Genomic DNA, 26,935 nt, shown 5'->3' on the forward strand with positions numbered 1-26,935 from the left:
TTTGTATTGCCCTTCCCTTACCATAGACACAAGATCGGTTTTCTGCCATATATTTTAAGCTCACAAGGACCTCTCATGTTGGTGGTACTTCAAGAATCTTATAATAACAGCTTTTGGTCGTTTTCTCAGTCCAAACAAATACCTACTTACCTCCCTTACACAAGACAAGATTAGTTTTCTGCCATATATTTTGAGCTCACAAGGACCTCTCATGTTGGTGGTACTTCAAGAATCATATAGTAACAGCTTTTGGTCATTTTCTCAGTCCAAACAAATATCTACTTGCCTCCCTTACACAAGACTCAAGATTAGTTTTCTGCTATGTATTTTTAAACTCACAAGAACCTTCATGTTTGTAGGACTTCAGTTGTATCCAAGAATCTTATAGTAACAGCTTTTGGTCATGTACTCAGCCATTTTCCCTTCTTTTCCTTCTCTTTCTCCTTCCCAGCCTCCCTCCCTTCTCTCCTCTTTCCCCTCGATCGACCTTTCCCCCTTTCTCTCGTTCCCAAAACAAATCCTCTTTTCCTTCTCTTTCTCTTCCCCAGCCACCCTCCCTTCCTTCTTTCCTCTTTCCCCACAGTCAGCCTCTCCCTCTTTCATTTCCAAAGCAATCCTCTTGGCCTCCCTTCCCTCACTCTGGACACAAGATTAGTTTTGTCATGTATTTTTTTACTCGCAAGAACCTTGACTGTTTTTTGTTGCATTCTGAAGTGGTCATTTATTTGTGGTTTGCGACTTTCCATCTAAGCTTCACAAACCCCCATAATTTTCTACATATAAGCAGCTATCTTTTTTTACCTTCAGCAAACTTGTATTTTTCCCTCTATAGCCATTTTACATGCATTTTTATTTGTAGTGTTTCAAGTCAAAAGATTGTGACTCTACTTGGGAGCTCATTTGATTATTGTGACCTTTTTCTGATTCAGGGGCTCATGTGATCCTCTGCTGCATAAGTACAATATTGACCCCTCCTTGGCCCTGTATTGTAGGTCCATTACTGCAATAAATAGGACAAAGGAATGGACAGTGTTTGTATAATCCCTCCGTGAAGCATTAGCCCGTCCACTGTGACTGGCATGGATTTTGCCTTCACTGGTAGCCTGGTAACATATATTCCCAGGTCTTTCTCTGCCTCTGTGGTGGATAGTGGAGTGTTTCCCATGTGGTATTGGTGTGCTGGATATCCCTTCACTGGTAGCCTGGTAACATACACTCCCAGGTCTTTCTCTGCCTCTGTGGTGGATAGTGGAGTGTTTCCCATGTGGTATTGGTGTGCTGGATATCCCTTCACTGGTAGCCTGGTAACATACACTCCCAGGTCTTTCTCTGCCTCTGTGGTGGATAGTGGAGTGTTTCCCATGTGGTATTGGTGTGCTGGATATCCCTTCACTGGTAGCCTGGTAACATACACTCCCAGGTCTTTCTCTGCCCCTGTGGTGGATAGTGGAGTGTTTCCCATGTGGTATTGGTGTGCTGGATATCCCTTCACTGGTAGCCTGGTAACATACACTCCCAGATCTTTCTCTGCCCCTGTGGTGGATAGTGGAGTGTTTCAAACTTATCCCTGTACTGTCCAAATCCCTTTTGCATGAGTTAACCAGCATCTTCAGTCTTTCATCCCTCACGCTGATAAACTCTGGCACAATCTTCCTTCGTCAGTACCATTTCCTCCTGCCTACGACTTCAACACTTTCACGAGGAGCGTATCAGGACACCCCTCCTCTCGGAATCGTTCCTCTCTTTTGGCCCCTTCTCTTAACTCTATAAGAACAGTGATTTGAAGACTTTTTTTTTTCTCATAATTTTCTTTTTTCTTTTTTACCCTTGAGCCGTTTCCTTTACTGTGAAAAAAATAATAAATCAATCACTTGCTTCCCTAATTTGCCCATGACGACAGTGTTCCCTCAGTTGGTAAGTCGTAGACCCCAGAACAGTACATTGAATTCGGTGACACTATTCCTCCTTTTGGCGATGGTTAGTTGATGTAAGAAGTGGAAGCGACCCCGACCCTGATGATTAACCCTTACGCTGATGTTATAAGATGCGCGCTTCTTACATCAGCTATTTCTAAAGGTCAAAGAGGGGGTCAGTCGGGTTCTAATGAGTGTTTCCTTAGGCTCACGGTACAGAGGAAGAGTCGCACTACCACCAGGGTCATAAAACTACCCCTGGAAATGCCCACAACTCCTACGAAAGCCTTGTCAAATATGTGTTCTTGGGTGTCTTGTAATACGACCCCTTAAGGAGTCTGCAAGAGGCCGGTTGACCTATATTCCCTCCCCTCTTTCCCTCCCCTTCCCTCCACTGTGAACTTTTATCTCCCCATCTCGTTTCCTACTCATATCAAATGGTCCTCCCCTCCCCTCCCCTACGGCAGCTCCTGTAATCCTAACCCCACCTTACCTCACTATCCATGATCAGCTGATGAAGGGGACATGAGTAAATCAACACATCAGAATCAAACAATAGTTACAACACATCAAACATACATTTTATTAGTTTTTTATTGGTGGTTTGGGGGCGGAGCAGCGGGATGACGTCACTTGGAGCCAAAAAAAAAATACCCGCCAGTTCAGGGGTGACTAAAGTTGGGGCCGTGTGTGCACTCTGGATGTGCATTCTCGCCTTCTTTCACAGTGCGTTCAGGCAAGCCGCTGACGAAAAAAATATGTCTTTTTATTGTGCTGTTGCGTGACTGTAATTCCAATGTCTACAAACGGCGGTGTGGGGTGTGAGGGAGGGCATGTTGAAGTGACTGATTTAAATTAGTCCGCCTTTCTTCGTTTTCTCTTAGTCCCTGTTTCTATATTCTCTGTTGCCAGATTGTCGTACTCAGCCGATTATATTTCCCGAGTTCCTACGGCAAGAGATAATTTTACAGATTACAATTCCACACTTCTGCTTCTACTCTAACCCGTCTGCTGCGACTGTCACGGATTTGGCTTTCACTGGTAGCCTGGTAACATACACTCCCAGGTCTTTCTCTGCCTCTGTGGTGGATAGTGGAGTGTTTCCCATGTGGTATTGGTGTGCTGGATATCCCTTCCCTGGTAGCCTGGTAACATACACTCCCAGGTCTTTCTCTGCCTCTGTGGTGGATAGTGGAGTGTTTCCCATGTGGTATTGGTGTGCTGGATTTCCCCTCTCAAGATACATGGCTTTACATTTTCTTCATTGAATTGTAGTAGCCACTTTTTGCTCCATTTCTGTAGCTTGGTGATGACTTCTTGTAGGAAATCCGCAGTCAAAGGGCTAAAGGAGAGTTTTGAGCATCCAACCCTTGGAGTAAGATCTGATTGGACTTCTGAGATCCCCTCCGGCCGCCATTAACTATATAAGCTGGGACGTTTTTATGTAGGACTTTTTCTTTTACAATTGATAATAACAAAAAAGTATCGTTTTGATAGAAGTGGCTCAGGAGGGGCCAGATTTCCCCCCCTCGGTGCTTGTAGGGTTAAGTCCCAGCCGCCTCCGTCAGCACTCAGCACAACACACAGCAGTCTTGGTCTTTGTGCCCGCGGGAGTGCGTTGAGCCGCCCTTCTGTTTCTTCTGACGCTTCTTCCTCCGGCCTCCACCTCCTCCAGTGTCCGTGTGCGTGTAGTGGGTGTGGCTAGTGTGTCCGTCACCACTACTGAAAATGCTCCAGCCGCCTCCGCCACCTCCGCCGCCGCTACCGAAATCACAGCTCCCTCCACCACCGCCACCGCCGCCGCCACAGTCCCCACCGCCACCACAGTCACTCATCTCAGAACTGTAAAAGAGCAATAATGTAATCTTCCTTGTCTAGATGGCTTTAACATATGCAGGATCGCTATTCAGAGGGTGTTGCTTGGGTTAGAGTTTATACCCAGCCTAGGTGTTACGCGGTGCTGTGGAAAACAATTGAAGGCGCAAAATTGGCGTTCCTATTGATTGATTGATATAGTTTATTGTTGCAAGTAAACAACAAAGGATATTGAGTGAGTCTTGTCTTGATTGTGGTATATCATTTTGTCCTTTTGTTTACAGTAAAGGAAGCAGCTCAAGGGCAAAAAAAAAAAAAAAAGTCCGCTACTCACTGCTCCTATAAGAGAGAGAGAGAGAGATTAGAAGTGGCCAAAAGAGAGGTCAATTTCGGGAGGATACTGTCGGGATACTCTCATGATATCAGTAATGTTGGCTTGAATTCAAAACGTGTAATTTACAAGTGTGAGATTTGAGTCTATAGGCCTATTCTTAAATGTATCGTGTTCCCTTCGCAACTTAAAAAAAAAATCCCCTAATCCTGGGATTTCCCGGGATTAGGGCTAATTTTATCCCGGAACCCCGTGACGAAGAAAAAGGTCCAAAACGACAATCCCTATCAGGAAAAGTAAAGGAAAGTTTCGTTTAGTCGGCGCAACATCTGTGGTCATATGCCGGAAAGAGACAAGGGGAAGGAATTATAGGAGAAGGGAACAGACCCCAGGAGACGGGACACAACCCTCGATTAATACCTGGTGCCCATTCACTGCTGGGTGGACAGGGGCGTAGGGTATCGGAAAAGCCGCCCAAATTTTTCCACTCCGCCCGGGAATTGAACCCGGGCTCTCTCGGTTGTGAGCCGAGTGTGCTAACCACTGCACCACGAAGCCACCTCCCCTAGCAGGAATACGATCTGAACCCTACCTGAGCTGCTTATTTGCCAGGAAGCCTCAGGTGTGTGTGTGTGTGGTGCCCGCCGTGCTGTTTACGCCTCTGCCACGCACCACACAGGACATAATTCATATATACAACTCAATGACGCGGTGCAGGAAATCCCTAACACGTAACACCCGCCCGCGTATCCGGTCGTTTTCCGTGATCGTGATTGTTCCCCGGGCACTAATCAACAGGAAATTGCTACACTAATCCTACTTTCCGTTGCGTATACTGGGGCGGAGAAGAAAAATACCTACACGTTATCTGATCTTCGTCACATGAAGCGACGTGCGTGCAGAAGAGGCTTATCAGGGCTGTATTTTAAGACACCATCGCTTCTCACATCAACTATTTCTAAAGGTCAAAGAGGGGATCAATCGGGTTTTCATGAGTGTTTTTTAAGGTTCATGGCACAGAGGAAGGGTCAAACTACCACCAGGGTCATAAAACTACCCCTGGAAAGGCCTACAGCTCCTACGAAAGCCTTGGCAAATATGTGAACTTGGGCGACGAAATGTTTTAAAATACGACTCAAAGGCCCGCCAGTAACCTAACGGGTACCTAATTACATATTTCCAAAGGCCAAAAATGAGGTTAATCAAGTTTTAATGGGTGTTCTTTTAGGTTCACGGTACAGAAGAAGGCCCAGACTATCACCAGGGTCATACAAGTACTACCCCTGGAAATGCCCTAAACTCCCACGAAAGACTAGTAAATTACGTGTTCTTTTAGGTTCACGGTACAGAAGAAGGCCCAGACTATCACCAGGGTCATAAAAGTACCCCTGGAAATGCCCTAAACTCCCACGAAAGACTAGTCAATTACGTGTTCTTGGGCGCAGAAATGTTTAAAAATATGGCCCACAGGCTGAGGCGATCCCTATGTGGTGTTCCCAGACGCGTCCACCTCTAACAACAACTATTTTCAGAGGCCAAGAAAGGTGATAAGTCCGGTTGTAATGAGTGTGTTTTTAGGTCCATGGTACAGAAGAAGGTCCAGACTACCACCAGGGTCATAAAAGTACCCCTGGAAATGCCCACAACTCCCACGAAAGACTAGTCAATTACGTGTTCTTGGGCGCAGAAATGCTTTTAAATACGACCCTCAACCCGCACACCAGCGATTTTCCTGACTGATTGACTGACTGATTGACGGTTTATTCCTGTGTGTTTGTGGTTGTGTAGCCTCTCCTCCATCAAGACTATAGAGGGATGGGATTTCCGAGCATCCAATCTCAGACAGGGGGCTTCATGGTGCAGTGGTTAGCACACTCGACTCACAACCGAGAGAGCCCGTGTTCGATTCCCGGGCGGAGTGGAAAAGTTTGGGTGGCTTTTCCGATACCCTACGCCCCTGTCCACCCAGCAGTGAATGGGTACCAGGTATTAATCGGAGGTTGTGTCCCGTCTCCTGGGGTCTGTTCCCTTCTATAATTCCTTCCCCATCTGTCTCTCTCCGGCATATGACCACAGATGTTGCGCCGACTAAACGAAACTTTCCCTTCTCCTATAATTCCTTCCCCTTCTGTCTCTCTCCGGCATATGACCACAGATGTTGCGCCGACTAAACGAAACTTTCCCTTCTCATATAATTCCTTCCCCTTCTGTCTCTCTCCGGCATATGACCACAGATGTTGCGGCGACTAAACGAAACTTTCCCTTCTCCTATAATTCCTTCCCCTTCTGTCTCTCTCCGGCATATGACCACAGATGTTGCGCCGACTAAACCAAACTTTCCCTTCTCCTATAATTCCTACCCCTTCTGTCTCTCTCCGGCATATGACCACAGATGTTGCGCCGACTAAACCAAACTTTCCCTTCTCCTATAATTCCTTCCCCTTCTGTCTCTCTCCGGCATATGACCACAGATGTTGCCCCGACTAAACGAAACTTTCCAACTGTTTTACTTGCAACAATAAACTATCAAGCAATGTTCCAGTTTTCAAGTAAATGCGAGTTAAGGTTTCTTGAGGTTCACGGTACAGAGGAAGGGTCACACTACCACCAGGGTCATAAAACTACCCCTGGAAATGCCCACAACTCCTACGAAAGCCTTGTCAAATATGTTTCTTGAGGTTCACGGTACAGAGGAAGGGTCACACTACCACCAGGGTCATAAAACTACCCCTGGAAATGCCCACAACTCCTACGAAAGCCTTGTCAAATATGTGTTTCTTTGGCGGCGAAATGTCTTGTAATCCGACGAGCCTTTAAAGATACCCATTAAACGTCACTTAACCTAACATAATAGCTTACATTTTTAACATAACCTCTTGACCCTCCGTGGGCCTGAGGTTATTTCCCCCGCACTCATCAACAGAAAATTGCCTCATAGCAGACTATCAGTAAGAGAAGGGGAGTTGATGAGAGGAAGAGACTTTAAACACGTCAATTCCTTAACATATAGCGTACATTTTTAACATAACCTCCTGACCCTCCGTGGGCTTGAGGTTATTTCCCCCGCACTCATCAACAGGAAATTGCCTCACAGCCCACGCTTGTTCCTGTATTCCGCTGCACATTGAGGCGAAGAAGGAAAAAAGTGTTTATCTACGTCATACTGATCACGAGGATTATCACGTGACTGCGACGCGGTAGGGTATGGCGCCGCGCAGTTCCTCTGTCTGAAAAAACCCCTCGTGACAAGGCTTTCGTATGAGTTGTGGGCATTTCCAGGGGTAGTTTAATGACCCTGGTGGTAGTGTGACCCTTCCTCTGTACCGTGAACCTAAAGAAACACATATTTGACAAGGCTTTTATAGGATTTGTGGGCATTTCCAGGGGTAGTTTTGTGACCCTGGTGGTAGTGTGACCCTTCCTCTGTACCATGAACCTAAAGAAACACATATTTGACAAGGCTTTCCTAGGAGTTGTGGGCATTTCCAGGGGTAGTTTTATCACCCTGGTTGTAGTTTGACTCTTCCTCTGTACCATGAACCTAAAGAAGCACTCATTTGACAAGGCTTTCCTAGGAGTTGTGGGCATTTCCAGGGGTAGTTTTGTGACCCTGGTGGTAGTGTGACCCTTCCTCTGTACCATGAACCTAAAGAAACACACATTTGACAAGGCTTTTATAGGAGTTGTGGGCATTTCCAGGGGTAGTTTAATGACCCTGGTGGTAGTGTGACCCTTCCTCTGTACCGTGAACCTAAAGAAACACTCATTTGACAAGGCTTTCGTAGGAGTTGTGGGCATTTCCAGGGGTAGTTTAATGACCCTGGTAGTAGTGTGACCTTTCCTCTGTACCGTGAACCTAAAGAAACACACATTTGACAAAGCTTTTATTGGAGTTGTGGGTATTTCCAGGGATAGTTTAATGACCCTGATGGTAGCTTGACCCTTCCTCTGTACCGTGAACCTAAAGAAACACATATTTGACAAGGCTTTTATAGGAGTTGTGGGCATTTCCAGGGGTAGTTTAATGACCCTGGTGGTAGTGTGACCCTTCCTCTGTACCGTGAACCTAAAGAAACACATATTTGACAAGGCTTTCGTAGGAGTTGTGGGCATTTCCAGGGGTCGTTTAATGACCCTGGTGGTTGTGTGACCATTCCTCTGTGCCGTGAACCTAAAGAAACACTCATTTGACAAGGCTTTCGTAGGAGTTGTGGGCATTTCCAGGGGTAGTTTTATGACCCTGGTGGTAGTGTGACCCTTCCTCTGTACCGTGAACCTAAAGAAACACTCATTTGACAAGGCTTTCGTAGGAGTTGTGGGCATTTCCAGGGGTAGTTTAATGACCCTGGTGGTAGCTTGACCCTTCCTCTGTACCGTGAACCTAAAGAAACACACATTTAACAAGGCTTTTATAGGAGTTGTGGGTATTTCCAGGGGTAGTTTAATGACCCTGGTGGTAGTGTGACCCTTCCTCTGTACCATGAACCTAAAGAAACACTCATTTGACAAGGCTTTCGTAGGAGTTGTGGGCATTTCCAGGGGTAGTTTTATGACCCTGGTAGTAGTGTGACCCTTCCTCTGTACCGTGAACCTAAAGAAACACACATTTGACAAAGCTTTTATTGGAGTTGTGGGCATTTCCAGGGGTAGTTTAATGACCCTGATGGTAGCTTGACCCTTCCTCTGTACCGTGAACCTAAAACAACAATCACGAGAACCCGATTAATGTCCTTTTTGACCTTTGGAAGTAGTTGGTGTGTTAGACGGAAGGATAATTTGAGATCACCAACCCAGCAAGTGTTACCAACCCCGCCATGCCCCCACGTGTGTGTTGGTCCCGGAAGTGTCATTATATCGACCTGTTACATTGTGTTGCTCGTCAAATTCGGAGCGACAGGGAAAGATATGATCTGATTGCTCTTATCTGGCTGGCGGCGGGGGCGGGGGGAGGTGTGGGGGAGGAGGAGGGGGGAGGGGGGAGGGAGGGGGGAAGCCATGCACCTGTGAAAGACGAGTCACGTACACCTGTAATCTGCCTGCTTGTTGTTGTTGTTGTTGTTGTTCTTGTTTTTTTTATTACTGGAATGGAAGCAAAAAAAAATAGTGTAGGAAAAAGCCCGTTAAAAAAGATTAAATAAAGAGTTTTCAAAAGAGAGGTCAGTTTCGGTTATTGTTGTTGTTGTTGTTGACGTTGTTTTTTATGTTGTTGTTGTTGTTGTTGTTGTTGTTGTTGCTGACGTTGTTTTTTATGTTGTTGTTGCTGTTGTTGTTTACCACTGTTTGGCGGCCGAGCAGACAAGACTTGCGGGGTTCAGAGGTTGGTAGCACTAGGGAAAATAACTAGTATCCTAAATTACCTCCAGAACTCAATTTCTGCATCTATCGACTCGACACGTCCAGACCTCCATCCTCTATTATTCATTGCACACAACTGCCGTCCTTCTCTACCATGATTTTTAAACCATTCATAGTGTTCTTAAACTCAAAATCTCAATCGTAAATATCATGTCCAACGAATTGATAAAACAGTTGAATAGCTTCCTCAGGGTGAGACGTAGCGGCGCCTTGATTACATCCCGGTAAAGTTGAGTGAGTCACGAGGCATTCAGGGCCTCCTGCGACTCCTTGGCAATGCTGTTATGGGCCTCCTGCGACTCCTTGGCAATGCTGTTATGGGCCTCCTGCGACTCCTTGGCAATGCTGTTATGGGCCTCCTGCGACTCCTTGGCAATGCTGTTATGGGCCTCCTGCGACTCCTTGGCAATGCTGTTATGGGCCTCCTGTGACTCCTTGGCAATGCTGTTATGGGCCTCCTGCGACTCCTTGGCAATGCTGTTATGGGCCTCCTGCGACTCCTTGGCAATGCTGTTATGGGCCTCCTGTGACTCCTTGGCAATGCTGTTATGGGCCTTCTGCGACTCCTTGGCAATGCTGTTATGGGCCTTCTGCGACTCCTTGGCAATGCTGTTATGGGCCTCCTGCGACTCCTTGGCAATGCTGTTATGGGCCTCCTGCGACTCCTTGGCAATGCTGTTATGGGCCTCCTGTGACTCCTTGGCAATGCTGTTATGGGCCTCCTGTGACTCCTTGGCAATGCTGTTATGTGCCTCCTGTGACTCCTTGGCAATGCTGTTATGTGCCTCCTGTGACTCCTTGGCAATGCTGTTATGTGCCTCCTGTGACTCCTTGGCAATGCTGTTATGAACCTCCTGCGACTCCTTGGCAATGCTGTTATGTGCCTCCTGTGACTCCTTGGCAATGCTGTTATGGGCCTCCTGCGACTCCTTGGCAATGCTGTTATGGGCCTCCTGCGACTCCTTGGCAATGCTGTTATGGGCCTCCTGCGACTCCTTGGCAATGCTGTTATGGGCCTCCTGCGACTCCTTGGCAATGCTGTTATGGGCCTCCTGTGACTCCTTGGCAATGCTGTTATGTGCCTCCCAGACTCCTTGGCAATGCTGTTATGGGCCTCCTGCGACTCCTTGGCAATGCTGTTATGGGCCTCCTGTGACTCCTTGGCAATGCTGTTATGGGCCTCCTGCGACTCCTTGGCAATGCTGTTATGGGCCTCCTGTGACTCCTTGGCAATGCTGTTATGGGCCTCCTGTGACTCCTTGGCAATGCTGTTATGGGCCTCCTGCGACTCCTTGGCAATGCTGTTATACCTCCTGGGACTCCTTGGCAATGCTGTTATGGGCCTCCTGCGACTCCTTGGCAATGCTGTTATGGGCCTCCTGCGACTCCTTGGCAATGCTGTTATGGGCCTCCTGTGACTCCTTGGCAATGCTGTTATGGGCCTCCTGTGACTCCTTGGCAATGCTGTTATGGGCCTCCTGCGACTCCTTGGCAATGCTGTTATGGGCCTCCTGAGACTCCTTGGCAATGCTGTTATGTGCCTCCTGCGACTCCTTGGCAATGCTGTTATGGGCCTCCTGCGACTCCTTGGCAATGCTGTTATGGGCCTCCTGCGACTCCTTGGCAATGCTGTTATGGGCCTCCTGTGACTCCTTGGCAATGCTGTTATGGGCCTCCTGCGACTCCTTGGCAATGCTGTTATGGGCCTCCTGTGACTCCTTGGCAATGCTGTTATGGGCCTCCTGCGACTCCTTGGCAATGCTGTTATGGGCCTCCTGTGACTCCTTGGCAATGCTGTTATGGGCCTCCTGCGACTCCTTGGCAATGCTGTTATGGGCCTCCTGCGACTCCTTGGCAATGCTGTTATGGGCCTCCTGTGACTCCTTGGCAATGCTGTTATGGGCCTCCTGTGACTCCTTGGCAATGCTGTTATGTGCCTCCTGCGACTCCTTGGCAATGCTGTTATGGGACTCCTGCAACTCCTTGGCAATGCTGTTATGTGCCTCCTGTGACTCCTTGGCAATGCTGTTATGTGCCTCCTGTGACTCCTTGGCAATGCTGTTATGGGACTCCTGCAACTCCTTGGCAATGCTGTTATGGGACTCCTGCAACTCCTTGGCAATCGTGTTGGAGCTGTTAGCCTGTTGACTGTCCTGTTCTCTGGGGCCGAGAGTGCCGTGCAGGGTGTGAGGGCCGTGCAGGGTGTGAGGGCCGTGCAGGGTGTGAGGGCCGTGCAGGGTGTGAGGGCCGTGCAGGGTGTGAGGGCCGTGCAGGGTGTGAGGGCCGTGCAGGGTGTGAGGGCCGTGTCCAACATTTTCCCGTGCACGCGTGGGTGAGGCGGCTTATTGTCCTTGCCTCGTGACTTACCAACACTTGCATGACTCGGCATTAGACAGAGTTGTGGACTTGCGTCATTGTGGAGCAAGTGTTGGTAGCACCAGGATCACCGACCTTGCCTTTACTCTCGAGGCACTGCACGAGGAGGCGAACCACTTGGGACTTAAGTGCCTTGGGCCAAAGACCACGGTATACAGGTGTTTGGAGGCTGGCCAGATGAAGCAGTGCAGTCTGTTCACACGCGTGGCGAGGACACTGGTATCTTGGAAAATTTCACATACCTTCGTAGCGTAGTGAAGAACACCGGCGGGTCTCGCCAGACATGTTTACCTACTCCCTACCTACTATCTTACCAGGATGTCAGGCATCTCCTCGGCTCTCCCTCCGGTACTGCTTCACCATGTCCAGCGGGGCAGCTCCAGGCTCTGATGGGAGAGACCTGCAATTAGCAAGTTCAGAAGAGCAGTCAGCGTGAAAATATCGATAGAAGATGGAAAGAGAGGCAACATGGCGGCGGGAATTAAGAGGTAGAAGACTATCAGTATGAGGAGGAGAGCTGATGAGACGAAGAGCCTTAGACTTAGGAGAGAGCTGTTGGTGTTCCTGGCACTAGAGCCGTGGGGACCAACTCATTGCCAGCCATTTATGTGCTAGCAGTGTGGTAGTACGGACGCTCATGACAACGAGTGTGTCTGGAGGGGCCGCTGGTCTAATGTGGAGTCGAGTTTTTAAAGCCCCGTTCACACTGTGCCGATCGAATCTGGGCCACGACAACCCAGCGATTCGGGGGTATACGAGGTCTTGGGTGTGAAATGTTGATGTGGAGGGTCCCGTATGGTCGGAGAGAGGTCTAGAAACGATCGCCGGATGCTGAGTCGGTGCAGTGTGAAGGGGCCTAAGGTCAGCATTATAAGACACCATCGCTTCTCACATCAGCTATTTCTAAAGGTCAAGGAGGGATCAATCGGGTTCTAATGAGTGTTTCTTTAGGTTCACGGTACAGAAGAAGGGTCAAATTACCACCAGGGCCATAAAACTACTCCTGGAAATGCCCACAACTCCTACGAAAGCCTTGTCAAATATGTGTTTCTTTAGGTTCACGGTACAGAGGAAGGGTCAAACTACCACCAGGGCCATAAAACTAACCATGGAAATGCCCACAACTCCTATAAAAGCCTTGTCAAATGTATGTTTCTTTAGGCTCACGGTACAGAGGAGGGGTCACACTACCACCAGGGCCATAAAACTACCCATGGAAATGCCCACAACTCCTATAAAAGCCTTGTCAAATGTATGTTTCTTTAGGTTCACGGTACAGAGGAAGGGTCACACTACCACCAGGGCCATAAAACTACCCCTGGAAATACCCAAAACTCCTATAAAAGCCTTGTCAAATGTATGTTTCTTTAGGTTCACGGTACAGAGGAAGGGTCACACTACCACCAGGGCCATAAAACTACCCCTGGAAATGCCCACAACTCCTATGAAAGCCTTGTCAAATAATTACGTGTTCTTGGGCGCTAAAATCTTTAAACCCATGACTGTTCCAGGATTCCACACCGAAGGCTTACCCCGGACATGACTTTATTACCAAAATATACGACAGAGCGTTCGCCTTGCATGTGAAAATAACACGCTTCTGTCTCTCCCTTGCAAAATATCTATCTGTGACACGTCAACGAGATAAGCCTTGTCACGAAAAATGATATGTATTCAATGTGTTAGTGTGTGGGGTGGGTGGGGGTGGGGGGGGAGGGGGGTGTCTCTGCATATGTGTGTGTGTGTGTGTGAGAGAGAGAGAGAGAGAGAGAGAGAGAGAGAGAGAGTCGTATAAATCCTCTGCCTCAATGATGCTCACCCAGTCCCAGCATCTCCTCCCCTCGCAGTGGTTCCCCTTAACACGACGAACGCCATCACCGCCTCAGGTAAAAAGCACTCTATTGCAAAACCAGCAGATTAGCGAGACCGTCTTTGCCTTGGTTCCAGCGGGTCCTTTCCTCCTCGCCAACACGTACCTCAACGGTTTTGTCGCTGTGTCGCAAAATTAACTATATATTGTCGATCTGTCGCTACATAAACTTAACTATATTGTCTCGATCTCTCGCAAAATCTCCAATCTGCACCCGAAATTGACCTCTCCTCTGGCCGCTCTTTTCTATTCCCTTTTATAGGAGCAACCGAGCAATGATTAGCGGGCTTTGTTTTTCTCATTTAATTTTTGCCCTTCAGCTGCTTCCTTCACTGTAAAGATAGATAAGTAAAAAACAAACTTGACTATCTTTCCACTAAGTTGGATAAAAAACAACCCCACATATTTTAAGGCTTTCCTATTGGAGTTGTGGGCATTTCCAGGAGTAGCTTAATGACCCTGGTGGTAGTCTGACCCTTCTTCTGTACCACGAACCTAAAAACACACTCATTACAACCCGACTGATCATCTTTTTTGGCCTTTGAAAATAGTTGTTGTGAGAGGTGGACGCGTCTGGGAACACCACATAGGGATCGTCTCAGCCTGTGGGCCATATTTTTAAACATTTCTGCGCCCATGAACACGTAATTTACTAGTCTTTCGTGGGAGTTTAGGGCATTTCCATGAGTACTTTTATGACCCTGGTGGTAGTCTGAGCCTTCTTCTGTACCGTGAACCTAAAAGAACACGTAATTGACTAGTCTTTCATGGGAGTTTAGGGCATTTCCAGGGGTACTTTTATGACCCTGGTGATAGTCTGGGCCTTCTTCTGTACCGTGAACCTAAAACAACACGTAATTTACTTGTCTTTCGTGGGAGTTTGGGGCATTTCCAGGGGTAGTACTTTTATGACCCTGGTGGTAGTCTGAGCCTTCTTCTGTACCGTGAACCTAAAAGAACACGTAATTGACTAGTCTTTCATGGGAGTTTAGGGCATTTCCAGGGGTAGTACTTTTATGACCCTGGTGGTAGTCTGAGCCTTCTTCTGTACCGTGAACCTAAAAGAACACGTAATTGACTAGTCTTTCATGGGAGTTTAGGGCATTTCCATGGGTACTTTTATGACCCTGGTGATAGTCTGGGCCTTCTTCTGTACCGTGAACCTAAAACAACACGTAATTTACTAGTCTTTCATGGGAGTTTAGGGCATTTCCAGGGGTACTTTTATGACCCTGGTGGTAGTCTGAGCCTTCTTCTGTACCGTGAACCTAAAAGAACACGTAATTTACTTGTCTTTCATGGGAGTTTAGGGCATTTCCAGGGGTACTTTTATGACCCTGGTGGTAGTCTGAGCCTTCTTCTGTACCGTGAACCTAAAAGAACACGTAATTTACTAGTCTTTCGTGGGAGTTTAGGGCATTTCCATGAGTACTTTTATGACCCTGGTGGTAGTCTGAGCCTTCTTCTGTACCGTGAACCTAAAAGAACACGTAATTGACTAGTCTTTCATGGGAGTTTAGGGCATTTCCAGGGGTATTTTTATGACCCTGGTGATAGTCTGGGCCTTCTTCTGTACCGTGAACCTAAAACAACACGTAATTTACTAGTCTTTCATGGGAGTTTAGGGCATTTCCAGGGGTAGTACTTTTATGACCCTGGTGGTAGTCTGAGCCTTCTTCTGTACCGTGAACCTAAAAGAACACGTAATTGACTAGTCTTTCATGGGAGTTTAGGGCATTTCCAGGGGTATTACTTTTATGACCCTGGTGGTAGTCTGAGCCTTCTTCTGTACCGTGAACCTAAAATAACACGTAATTGACTAGTCTTTCATGGGAGTTTAGGGCATTTCCAGGGGTAGTACTTTTATGACCCTGGTGATAGTCTGAGCCTTCTTCTGTACCGTGAACCTAAAACAACACGTAATTGACTAGTCTTTCATGGGAGTTTAGGGCATTTCCAGGGGTAGTACTTGTATGACCCTGGTGGTAGTCTGAGCCTTCTTCTGTACCGTGAACCTAAAAGAACACGTAATTGACTAGTCTTTCATGGGAGTTTAGGGCATTTCCAGGGTAGTACTTGTATGACCCTGGTGGTAGTCTGAGCCTTCTTCTGTACCGTGAACCTAAGAGAACACGTAATTGACTAGTCTTTCATGGGAGTTTAGGGCATTTCCAGGGGTAGTACTTGTATGACCCTGGTGGTAGTCTGAGCCTTCTTCTGTACCGTGAACCTAAAACAACACGTAATTTACTAGTCTTTCGTGGGAGTTTAGGGCATTTCCAGGGGTAGTACTTTTATGACCCTGGTGGTAGTCTGGGCCTTCTTCTGTACCGTGAACCTAAAAGAACACGTAATTTACTAGTCTTTCATGGGAGTTTAGGGCATTTCCAGGGGTACTTTTATGACCCTGGTAGTAGTCTAAGCCTTCTTCTGTACCGTGAACCTAAAAGAACACGTAATTGACTAGTCTTTCATGGGAGTTTAGGGCATTTCCAGGGGTAGTACTTTTATGACCCTGGTGGTAGTCTGAGCCTTCTTCTGTACCGTGAACCTAAAAGAACACGTAATTGACTAGTCTTTCATGGGAGTTTAGGGCATTTCCAGGGGTAGTACTTTTATGACCCTGGTGGTAGTCTGAGCCTTCTTCTGTACCGTGAACCTAAAACAACACGTAATTGACTAGTCTTTCATGGGAGTTTAGGGCATTTCCAGGGGTAGTACTTTTATGACCCTGGTGGTAGTCTGAGCCTTCTTCTGTACCGTGAACCTAAAAGAACACGTAATTGACTAGTCTTTCATGGGAGTTTAGGGCATTTCCAGGGGTAGTACTTTTATGACCCTGGTGGTAGTCTGGGCCTTCTTCTGTACCGTGAACCTAAAAGATCACTCATTAGAAATCGATTAACCTCTTTTTTGGCCTTCGGAAATAGTTGGTATGAGGGATGGGAGCATTTGACTATACCAAACTGTCCGCGTCCTGTTCAGCCCCGCACCGTGACCTGACCACCGGCGGAATGAGGAGCGTGGTCATAGCGATGGGTCTTTTGGGTCTGGCCGTCTTCTGCCTCCTCCTGGGACCTCTTACCGCCAAGGAACTCTCTTCGAAGCATCAACAGAGAGGGAGAAGTGCCTTGCCCGAAGCTTCTGAAGGGGCGATGGAAGAAACACGTGAAGGAGAGGATGCCGCCGCGGGAAGCCTCAACGCCGACGTGACAGAAGGTAAGAGAGGAAAGACAGTGTTGATCATGGGTTTCAGTATAAGACGTAAGTGAAGGAGGGAAGGATAGGCAAAGGGTTGAGTCAGGAAGAAAACACACAGTTCTTTATATGCGTGAAATTCTGGAATCCGAAATAGTAATCGTTGAAGTAGTTATGAAATTGAGATACGAGGTGAATAGCAGTATTTACGAAGCAGAAACTGAGGTATTAAGTGACTGGTGGTATTTACGAAGCAGAAACTGAGGTATTAAGTGACTGGTGGTATTTACGAAGCAGAAACTGAGGTATTAAGTGACTGGTAAATGGAGGAGACCATAGTACTATTGACAGTTATTAAGGACGCAAGAAATAGTGTTACGTTAAAATATATAAGTGAGAGGGAAGGGAAGGGGAGGGAAAGGAGAATAAGAAAGGAGACAGAAGGAAGAAGGGAAGGAAAAGGAGGATGAGGGAGAGGAAAGGGGAGGGGAAGAAGGGGAGGAAAAAAAGAGGGAAAGGGAGAGTTGGAGAGGGAATAGAAGGAAGAAGGGAAGGGGAGGGAAAGAAGGAAAAGAGGATGAGAAAGTAAAGTAAAGGGGAGGAGGAGGAGGAGGAGGATGGAAAGGAAAGGGAAGGGGAGGAAAGAAGGGAAAGGAGGATGAGAGAGAGAAAAAGGAGGAGGAAACAAGGAGAGGAGGATGAGAGAGAGAGAGAGAGAGAGAGATCTTACGGAGAAGTGTTTTAGAGCTTCATAAATAAATAAGATCACATCAGCTTGAATCATGTGCTTTTTAGAACTTCATATGAAAGACCCAATCACAAGTGTCTTTACAGGTTCTTATAATACAGCCAAATACACCAGATAGCAAAATACAAGGAGAAACACGTTAATCTTGAGTCTTTTTATATCAAGGCAATGTGTTTCCTTGGCAGGGGGAAACGCGCGCCCTGCAGTACTAAAACCAGGGGCAAAATACGACACTCCTTCCCAAAAGCCGCCCAAGAAAAATAAGAAAAAGAAAGGTAAAGTATTTTGAGTTTAGTTAAGATATTGACGAGCTCTTGTGTACTGCCCTGGGTTCATGTTCTCAAACGGGGCACACACACACACACACACACACACACACACACACACACACACACACACACACACACACACACACACACACACACACACACACACACACACACACACACTTCTGGCAAGGCTTTCGTGGAGGTTATGTTAGCAGTGTTTCCATGGGTGCTGTGAGCCTAGTGGTAGTTTGGGGTTTGGTAGAGGTTGTTGTGTTAGTATTTCCATGGGTAGTATTATGAGCCTGGTGATAGTTTGGGGTTTGGTAGAGGTTGTTGTGTTAGTATTTCCATGGGTAGTGTTATGAGCCTGGTGATAGTTTGACAAGGCTTTGGTGGAGGTTGTTGTGTTAGTATTTCCATGGGTAGTGTTATGAGCCTGGTGATAGTTTGACAAGGCTTTGGTGGAGGTTGTTGTGTTAGTATTTCCATGGGTAGTGTTATGAGCCTGGTGATAGTTTGACAAGGCTTTGGTGGAGTTGTTGTGTTAGTATTTCCATGGGTAGTGTTATGAGCCTGGTGATAGTTTGGGCCTTGGTGGAGGTTGTTGTGTTAGTATTTCCATGGGTAGTGTTATGAGCCTGGTGATAGTTTGACAAGGCTTTGGTGGAGGTTGTTGTGTTAGTATTTCCATGGGTAGTGTTATGAGCCTGGTGATAGTTTGACAAGGCTTTGGTGGAGGTTGTTGTGTTAGTATTTCCATGGGTAGTGTTATGAGCCTGGTGATAGTTTGACAAGGCTTTGGTGGAGGTTGCTGTGTTAGTATTTCCATGGGTAGTGTTATGAGCCTGGTGATAGTTTGACAAGGCTTTGGTGGAGCTTGTTGTGTTAGTATTTCCATGGGTAGTGTTATGAGCCTGGTGATAGTTTGACAAGGCTTTGGTGGAGGTTGTTGTGTTAGTATTTCCATGGGTAGTGTTATGAGCCTGGTGATAGTTTGACAAGGCTTTGGTGGAGGTTGTTGTGTTAGTATTTCCATGGGTAGTGTTACGAGCCTGGTGACAGTTTGACAAGGCTTTGGTGGAGGTTGTTGTGTTAGTATTTCCATGGGTAGTGTTATGAGCCTGGTGATAGTTTGGCAAGGCTTTGGTGGAGGTTATTGTGTTAGTATTTCCATGGGTAGTGTTATGAGCCTGGTGATAGTTTGACAAGGCTTTGGTGGAGGTTGTTGTGTTAGTATTTCCATGGGTAGTGTTATGAGCCTGGTGATAGTTTGACAAGGCTTTGGTGGATGGAGGCTGTTATGTTAGTATCTCCAATGGTAGTTTCGAGTCTGGTAATATGACAAGGCTTCAACACCATGAACGACAAACCACTCAAGAGAACCTGACTCACCTTTGCGGCATTGGGAAACAGTTATGAGAAGCGAAATTATTGTGGATACGGGCCTTGGACAACACACAACACATGAAAAGAAATAGTTACCCCTGAAACTCACTATAAACACACCACTGTCGTATTCTGAGTCCACTAAACACACCAACACACAATTCATGATCTCCTAACACACCGCACTCTCTCCCTAATACTGGTTCCTACGCGGTTTGTTCCAGGATGCAAGCCGGAGAGAGCGTGCGTCCAAAAGAAGGGAAGTTGCCGCCGGCGATGCAAGAAGAATGAGAAGGATTTGGGACCGCTCTGTTCAGGGAAGAAGAAACGATGTGTCTGCTGTGGGGGAGGTGAGTGTTGCTTTGATGTGTTGCTGTGTGTTGTGCTGTGTGAGAGAGGGAAGGGAAGGGAGCGTAAGAGAGGAGAAAGAAGGAAAAGGAGGTTGAGAGAGAGGAAAGGGGAGGAAGGAAAGGAAGGGAAAGGATACAGAAGGAAAAAGGGAAGGAAAGGAGAGAAGGAAAAGGAGGATGAAAGAGAGGAAAGGGAGGAAGGAAGGGAAAGGTGAGATAAAAAGGGAAGGGGAGGAGAGAAAGGGAAGGGAAGAGGAGGAAAGGAGAAAAAGATATAGGACATAAGAAGGAAGGAAAAGGGAAGGAAAGAAGGAAAGGAGGGTAAGAAAGGGGAAGGATAGAGGAGGAGGAGGAGGAGGAAAGGAAGGAAAGAAATAAGGAAAGGGAAGAGAAGGAGGAAGGGAAAGGGAGGAAAGAAGGGAAAGGAGGATGAGAGAGAGAGAGAGAGAAACGAGAAGAAGAAAAAGGAGAAGAATCCAAGTAACTCTCCCATCTTTTTTACCCTTCTTCATTCTGTTCCAAAAGACAAGAACAAGAAGAAGAAGAAGAAGAAGAAGAAGTGTCGACAAGGTGGTTCCTGCTCTGGACGAGGCCGCTGCAAGACGAAATGTCGGGGTGGGGAACAGGAAGAAAAACACGCGACCTGCCCTTCCTCGGCCTGCAAGTGCTGTCTGACTACAAAGGAAGGTAAGTCTTTAGTCAGTATTCTTCATTTCTCCGGCCAAGCATATTTGACAAGGCTTTCGTAGGCGTTGTGGGCATTTCCAGGGGTAGTTTTATGACCCTGGTGGTCGTGTGACCCTTCCTCTGTACCATGAACCTAAAGAAACACATATTTGACAAGGCGATCGTAGGAGTTTGAGGCATTTCCAAGGGTAGTTTTATGACCCTGGTGGTAGAGTGACCCTTCCTCTGTACCATGAACCTAAGAAACACAGTTGACAAGACTTTCATAGGCGTTGTGGGCATTTCCAGGGGTAGTTTTATGACCCTGCTGGTAGTGTGATCCTTCCTCTGTACCATGAACCTAAAGGAACACATATTTGACAAGGCTTTCGTAGGCGTTGTGGGCATTTCCAGGGGTAGTTTTATGACCCTGGTGGTAGTGTGACCCTTCCTCTGTACCATGAACCTAAAGAAACACATTTGACAAGCCTTTCGTAGGTGTTGTGGGCATATCCAGGGGTAGTTTGATGACCCTGCTGGTATTGTGACCCTTCCTCTGTACCATGAACCTAAAGAAACGCATATTTGACAAGGCTTTCATAGGCGTTTGAGGGATATCCAGGGGTACTTTCATGACCCTGGTGGTAGTTTGACCCTTCCTCTGTACCATGAACCTAAATAAACACATATTTGACAAGGCTTTCGTAGGCGTTGTGGGCATTTCCAGGGGTAGTTTTATGACCCTGGTGGTAGTGTGACCCTTCCTCTGTACCATGAACCTAAGAAACACATATTTGACAAGGCTTTCGTAGGCGTTGTGGGCATTTCTAGGGACAGTTTTATGACCCTGGTGGTAGTGTGACCCTTCCTCTGTACCATGAACCTAAGAAACACATATTTGAGAAGGCGATCGTAGGAGTTTGAGGGATATCCAGGGGTACTTTTATGACCCTGGTGGTAGTGTGACACTTCCTCTGTACCATGAACCTAAGAAACACATATTTGACAAGGCTTTCATAGGCGTTTGAGGGATATCCAGGGGTACTTTCATGACCCTGGTGGTAGTTTGACCCTTCCTCTGTACCATGAACCTAAAGAAACACTCATTAGAACCTGACTGACCCCCTCTTTGACCTTTATAAATAGTTGATGTGAGGATTGATCTATATTCTTCGTCTCCACAGAGAAGTGTGAGCCCTACAGCCAACAGTGCAGTGACAAGGGCGGGAATTGTAAGACCAAGTGTGCTCGTCACGAAGAGAAGCTGTGGGGGCTGTGTGGTGCCGGGAACTGCGCGTGCTGTGTTGCCCTCCCGACCCTGACCCCGCCCCCGCGTGAGTGTTGCATTATAGTCTGTTCAGAGCATGAAGTCGGTTCAGGGTGGAGCTGGTATCGTCGTTTACCTCTAGCCATGCTGCCAAATCAATCTTCGTACATGCGTCTTTCTCTTATTTCCCATCCATGTGCTATTTCAAAGTGATGTTTTATATATAGTGTATATTGTACAGGAAGCTACATAGTACAATGAGTGTCGATGTTTAGGATTATAACAACGATCTGTATAAATTCTATGACATGTGGCAGCGATTTTTTCCCATGTTGCCACATTTTGGTGGTGGTGGTGGTGGTCGGCGTGTCCCCTTAGGTCCTTCCCCCGGGTCGAGAGGGAGAGAGAGGGAGAGAGAGAGAGATAAACAGGTGGGTTGTGGGTGGGTAGGTAGGGAGACGATGCTAATCTGATAATTGGCGGTCGAATTGGCACCGCCGCACTCATGGGAATTCAGGAATCTGCCACACCTTGAACCTCCTTCATGCTCCGAACACACTATAGTAGAGGAGGCGAGGGTGGATGTGTTGTGCCGGCAGTGTGTTGCGTTGGTAGTAAGTGAAGTAAGTGGAAGGTAATATAAGTGGTGGTAAAACTGTGTTGCGTTGGTACTGAAGTGTTCGTTGTGTTGATAGATAGATAGATAGATAGTTTATTGACCTCAGTTTCTTTAGAATTTCAAATACGTATATGTGTCTTCCTTTCGAGTGTTAGTAAGTGTTAGTAAGTAAGTATGAGTGTTAGTAAGTGTTGGTGAGTAGGTAAGTGTTAGTAAGTAAGTATGAATGTTAGTAAGTGTTGGTGAGTAAGTAAGTGTTAGTAAGTAGGAGTGTTAGTGAGTGTTAGTAAATGTTAGTAAGTAAGTATGAGTGCTAGTAAGCGTTGGTGAGTAAGTAAGTGTTAGTAATTAGGAGTGTTAGTAAGTGTTAGTAAGCGTTGATAGTGTTAGTAAGTAAGTATGAGTGTTAGTAAGTGTTGGTAAGTAAGTATGAGTGTTAATAAGTAGGTAAGTGTGTTAGTAAATATTAGTAAATAAGTTAGTAAGTGTTGGTAAGTAGGTATGAGTGTTAGTTAGTGTTAGTAAGTAAGACTGTTAGTAAGTGTTAGTAAGTAAGTAAGTGTTAATAAGTAGGAGTGTTAGTAAGTGTTAGTAAGTGTTGGTAAGTGTTGGTAAGTAAGTAAGAGTGTTAGAAAGGGTTAGTAAGTAAGTAGTAGTGTTAGTAAGTGTTGGTAAGTGTTGGTAAGTAAGTAAGATTGTTAGAAAGTGTTAGTAAGTAAGTAGGAGTGTTAGTAAGTGTTGGTAAGTATGTAAGAGTGTTAGAAAGTGTTAGTAAGTAAGTAGGAGTGTTAGTAAGTGTTAGTAAGTGTTGGTAAGTAAGTAAGAGTGTTAGAAAGTGTCAGTAAGTGTTGGTAAGTAAGTAAGTGTTAGTAAGTAGGAGTGTTAGTAACTGTTGGTAAGTAAGTAAGAGTATTAGTAAGTGTTGGTAAGTAAGAGTGGTTGTGTTGGTGTTTAAGTGCTCAGTGTGTTGATAGATAGATAGACAGATGGATAGATAGTAAGTTAGTAAGTGTGCCAAGTGTTAGTAAGTGTTGCATCTCCCTTCCAAAGTGTTAGTAAAAATTCCAGAGTGTCAGTATTCAGTAAGTGTTGCATCTCCCTTCCTAGAGTGTTACTTACTGTTGCATCTCCCTTCCTAGAGTGGTACTTACTGTTGCATCTCCCTTGCTAGAGTGTTACTTACTGTTGTATCTCCCTTGCTAGAGTGTTACTTACTGTTGCATCTCCCTTCCTAGAGTGTTACTTACTGTTGTATCTCCCTTCCTAGAGTGTTACTTACTGTTGCATCTCCCTTCCTAGAGTGTTACTTACTGTTGCATCTCCCTTCCTAGAGTGTTACTTACTGTTGCATCTCCCTTCCTAGAGTGTTACTTACTGTTGCATCTCCCTTCCTAGAGTGTTACTTACTGTTGCATCTCCCTTCCTAGAGTGTTACTTACTGTTGCATCTCCCTTCCTAGAGTGTTACTTACTGTTGCATCTCCCTTCCTAGAGTGTTACTTACTGTTGCATCTCCCTTCCTAGAGTGTTACTTACTGTTGTATCTCCCTTCCTAGAGTGTTACTTACTGTTGTATCTCCCTTCCTAGAGTGTTACTTACTGTTGTATCTCCCTTCCTAGAGTGTTACTTACTGTTGCATCTCCCTTCCTAGAGTGTTACTAAGTGTGTTGTCCTCCGCAGAGTGTTCGTACGAGCCCCAGTGTTCCAAGCTGGGCGGCTCCTGCAAGACGGTGTGTGCCAGGAAGGAGGAGGAGGTGCTGGGAGTGTGTCAAGGCTACCTGTGTACTTGCTGTGTGCCCTCTAGTAAGTGTGTGTGTGTGTGTGTGTGTGTGTGTGTGTGTGTGTTAAGATAGACCAGAAACAGTTATTACGATGGAGTTACAGCCACTTATGCTGGTTAACTCTTGCATCAGGGATTTGGACAGCACAGGGATGAAAGAGTGAAGATGCTGGTTAACTCTTGCATCAGGGATTTGGACAGCACTGGGATGAAAGAGTGAAGATGCTGGTTAACTCTTGCATCAGGGATTTGGACAGCACAGGGATGAAAGAGTGAAGATGCTGGTTAACTCTTGCATCAGGGATTTGGACAGCACAGGGATGAAAGAGTGAAGATGCTGGTTAACTCTTGCATCAGGGATTTGGACAGCACTGGGATGAAAGAGTGAAGATGCTGGTTAACTCTTGCATAAGGGATTTGGACAGCACAGGGATGAAAGAGTGAAGATGCTGGTTAACTCTTGCGTCAGGGATTTGGACAGCACAGGGATGAAAGAGTGAAGATCCTGGTTAACTCTTGCATCAGGGATTTGGACAGCACAGGGATGAAAGAGTGAAGATGCTGGTTAACTCTTGCATCAGGGATTTGGACAGCACAGGGATGAAAGAGTGAAGATGCTGGTTAACTCTTGCATCAGGGATTTGGACAGCACTGGGATGAAAGAGTGAAGATGCTGGTTAACTCTTGCATGAGGGATTTGGACAGCACAGGGATGAAAGAGTGAAGATGCTGGTTAACTCTTGCATAAGGGATTTGTACAGCACAGGGATGAAAGAGTGGAGATGCTGGTTAACTCTTGCATAAGGGATTTGGACAGCACTGGGATGAAAGAGTGAAGATGCTGGTTAACTCTTGCATAAGGGGTTTCTCACTCCCTTTTCCAGCCAAGTGTACCCCAGAAGTCAAGTGTAGCCTGCAGGGGGGAAGCTGCAAGGCCCAGTGTGGCGCTTACGAGGAGAAGCTGTGGGGGCTGTGTACTGGCGAGGGCTGTGTCTGCTGCGCGCCCCCTAAGAGTGAGTATATGTGGGTTGATGTGTTGATGTGGCCAGTTATTTCTCTCGTCATAATCTCCTCTCTCTTCTTTTTCTTCTTTTTCCTCTTTTTCTCCTTCTTCTTCATCTTCTTAAATTCTTCTTCTTAAATTCTTCTTCTTCTTCTTCTTCTTCTTCTTCTTCTTCTTCTTTTTCTTCTTCTTCATCTTCTTCTTCTTCTTCAGCTTTTTCTTCTTCATCTTCTTTTTCTTCTTCTTCTTCTTCTTTTTCTTCCTTAGGACTGCTTTCCTTCCTACACTCCCTGAGGATATCGAGGGTGTTGTTTTGATCATTTGTCTTCTTTTTTTCTTCTTTTCCTTTCCTCCATCTTAAATTCTCTCTCTCTTTCTTCCCTTCTTCTTTTCCTTACGTTCTTCTTCGTCTGCTTTCTGTTCCTCTCTTTTCCTTCTTTCAATGTTTTTCCTCTTTTTCTCCTGTTTCTTCTTTTCTACTTTTCTACTCCTCTTTCTCACATTCCCTTTCTCCCTCTTTCGTTGTTTTTTTATTTCATATTTTCTTTTTCTTCTGTTCCTCTCTTTTCCTCCTTTCCTTGTTTTTCCTCTCTTTCTCCTTTTTCTTATTTTCTTATTTTCTTTCCTCTGTCTTACATTTTCATTCTCTCCCTTCCTCCCTCCTTTTCATTCCTTCCCTTCCTACACTCCCTTTCCTCCTTTCCTTCTACTAACATTTACTAACACTTATTAACACTCTGACTTACTTCCCAACACTTACCGACACTTACTAACACTTACTAACAAAGAATGTATGGTTATTGGGTTACTGTAGTTTCCCTAATGCAGTTCACACCCAGGGGCGGGACACAACCCCTGACAACCCCCGGCATCCATTCACTGCTGGGTAGACACTGGACAGGTCACAGGGGCACGGACTAAAGGAAACTGCCCATCCGTGTCTGTGTGTGTGTGTGTGTGTGTGTGTGTGTGTGTGTGTGTGTAATCTTCCCCTGACAGCCACCGTGTTGCCCTCCCTTCCCAGGCCAGTGTACGCCATATGCAGGATGCAGCGACAAGGGTGGGTCATGCAAGGACAGCTGTGACGCCTCCGAGGAGAAGCTCTGGGGTCTGTGTGGCGCTGGGAGCTGCGTGTGCTGTGCCGCGGCCCAAAGTGAGTGTGTGTGCTCGCAACCTCATTTCTTGGTCATTTGCGTGCAGGCTTTTCTTTACGGTAATGGGGCAGTAGCTCAAGGGCAAAAAATGAATGAGAAAAGAAGACCGCTAATCACTGCCGTTGTAGAAGAGAGTACAGATGAGTGCCCAAAGGAGAGGTCAGTTTCTTGTTGTTTTTTACCTATAGCGCCGGTAGGCTTCCTTGAGGGGCCTGGACGGTGTTTGGCCTCAGCCCGTCATGGCGCAGGCAAGTGTTTATAGTGGTGCCATCTTCTCCCCAGGAACTCCTTCTTGATTCACTTGGACGGTTTCCTCTAGAGTCCGGGTTGATGGGTGGTCTTCAGGACAGCATGTGGGTAGTTTTAAGCCACTCGGCGGTGACTGAAATATCCGAGGTGGTAGCGTGGGGATTCGAACCCGCGTCGTCCATCACGTGGTGAATGTGGGCCCAGCACGCTACCACTCAGCCACCGCCTACCTTAGCGGGCTCTTTTTCTATTTATGTTTTGTCCTTGAGCTGCTTCCTCTCCATTCAGTGTTAGTAAGTGTTGTATTTCTTTGACAGAGCGTTAGTAAGTGTGTCAAGTGTCAGTAAGTGTTGCATCTCTTCCAAGTGTTAGTAAGTGTTGTATTTCTTTGGCAGAGCGTCAGTAAGTGTGTCAAGTGTCACTAAGTGTTGCATCTCTCTTCCAAGTGTTAGTAAGTGTTGTATTTCATTGGCAGACCGTTAGTAAGTGTGTCAAGTGTCACTAAGTGTTGCATCTCTCTTCCAAGTGTTAGTAAGTGTTGTATTTCATTGGTAGACCGTTAGTAAGTGTGTCAAGTGTCACTAAG

General features: G+C 46.4%; 2 protein-coding genes and 4 long non-coding RNA genes across 6 annotated transcripts in view; 3 read left to right on the forward strand and 3 right to left on the reverse strand.

The window, feature by feature from the left end:
• Nucleotides 1–9: 9 nt before the first annotated feature.
• LOC126992378 (uncharacterized) lies at nt 10–997 on the reverse strand. Its single transcript, XR_007746505.1, has 2 exons — nt 207–997; nt 10–70 (listed from the first exon to the last, which is right to left on the reverse strand). It is a non-coding gene; the product is annotated as an uncharacterized LOC126992378 (long non-coding RNA).
• Nucleotides 998–1,275: 278 nt separating this feature from the next.
• LOC126992379 (uncharacterized) lies at nt 1,276–3,161 on the forward strand. The gene is made up of 2 exons (XR_007746506.1): nt 1,276–1,420; nt 2,980–3,161. It is a non-coding gene; the product is annotated as an uncharacterized LOC126992379 (long non-coding RNA).
• LOC126992380 (uncharacterized) lies at nt 2,473–5,188 on the reverse strand. The gene is made up of 2 exons (XR_007746507.1): nt 4,652–5,188; nt 2,473–3,755 (listed from the first exon to the last, which is right to left on the reverse strand). It is a non-coding gene; the product is annotated as an uncharacterized LOC126992380 (long non-coding RNA).
• Nucleotides 5,189–6,905: 1,717 nt separating this feature from the next.
• LOC126992377 (melanoma-associated antigen C1-like) lies at nt 6,906–8,664 on the reverse strand. Its single transcript, XM_050851095.1, has 2 exons — nt 8,231–8,664; nt 6,906–7,810 (listed from the first exon to the last, which is right to left on the reverse strand). The coding sequence occupies exons 1-2, from the start codon at nt 8,590–8,592 to the stop codon at nt 7,213–7,215; spliced, it is 960 nt and encodes a 319-aa protein (XP_050707052.1). The 5' UTR covers nt 8,593–8,664; the 3' UTR covers nt 6,906–7,212.
• Nucleotides 8,665–13,624: 4,960 nt separating this feature from the next.
• The window catches only part of LOC126992372 (cell death abnormality protein 1-like), a 51,463-nt gene continuing 38,152 nt past the window's right edge, over nt 13,625–26,935 (forward strand). The window contains exons 1-9 of the mRNA XM_050851086.1: nt 13,625–13,676; nt 16,646–16,879; nt 17,792–17,881; nt 19,486–19,611; nt 20,137–20,298; nt 21,462–21,611; nt 23,844–23,966; nt 24,828–24,956; nt 25,971–26,099. Of these exons, the coding sequence (XP_050707043.1) occupies nt 16,675–16,879; nt 17,792–17,881; nt 19,486–19,611; nt 20,137–20,298; nt 21,462–21,611; nt 23,844–23,966; nt 24,828–24,956; nt 25,971–26,099 (1,114 nt within the window). The 5' untranslated portion in view covers nt 13,625–13,676; nt 16,646–16,674. The remainder of the gene's footprint in view (nt 13,677–16,645; nt 16,880–17,791; nt 17,882–19,485; nt 19,612–20,136; nt 20,299–21,461; nt 21,612–23,843; nt 23,967–24,827; nt 24,957–25,970; nt 26,100–26,935) is intronic.
• Nucleotides 18,208–18,914, forward strand: LOC126992384 (uncharacterized). Its single transcript, XR_007746511.1, has 3 exons — nt 18,208–18,342; nt 18,476–18,682; nt 18,821–18,914. It is a non-coding gene; the product is annotated as an uncharacterized LOC126992384 (long non-coding RNA).

This window comes from Eriocheir sinensis, unplaced genomic scaffold (genome assembly GCF_024679095.1).
Source record: "Eriocheir sinensis breed Jianghai 21 unplaced genomic scaffold, ASM2467909v1 Scaffold453, whole genome shotgun sequence".
NCBI classification, from domain to species: Eukaryota; Metazoa; Arthropoda; class Malacostraca; order Decapoda; family Varunidae; genus Eriocheir; species Eriocheir sinensis.

Bases quoted from the DNA above. Each gene is read 5' to 3' on its own strand.
- LOC126992377 (XM_050851095.1), bottom strand. From the start codon at position 8,592: ATGCCCACAACTCCTACGAAAGCCTTGTCAAATGAGTGTTTCTTTAGG. The intron at 7,811-8,230 runs GTTCACGGCACA...GTGTTTCTTTAG, and splicing joins TCAAATGAGTGTTTCTTTAG to GTTCACGGTACAGAGGAAGG.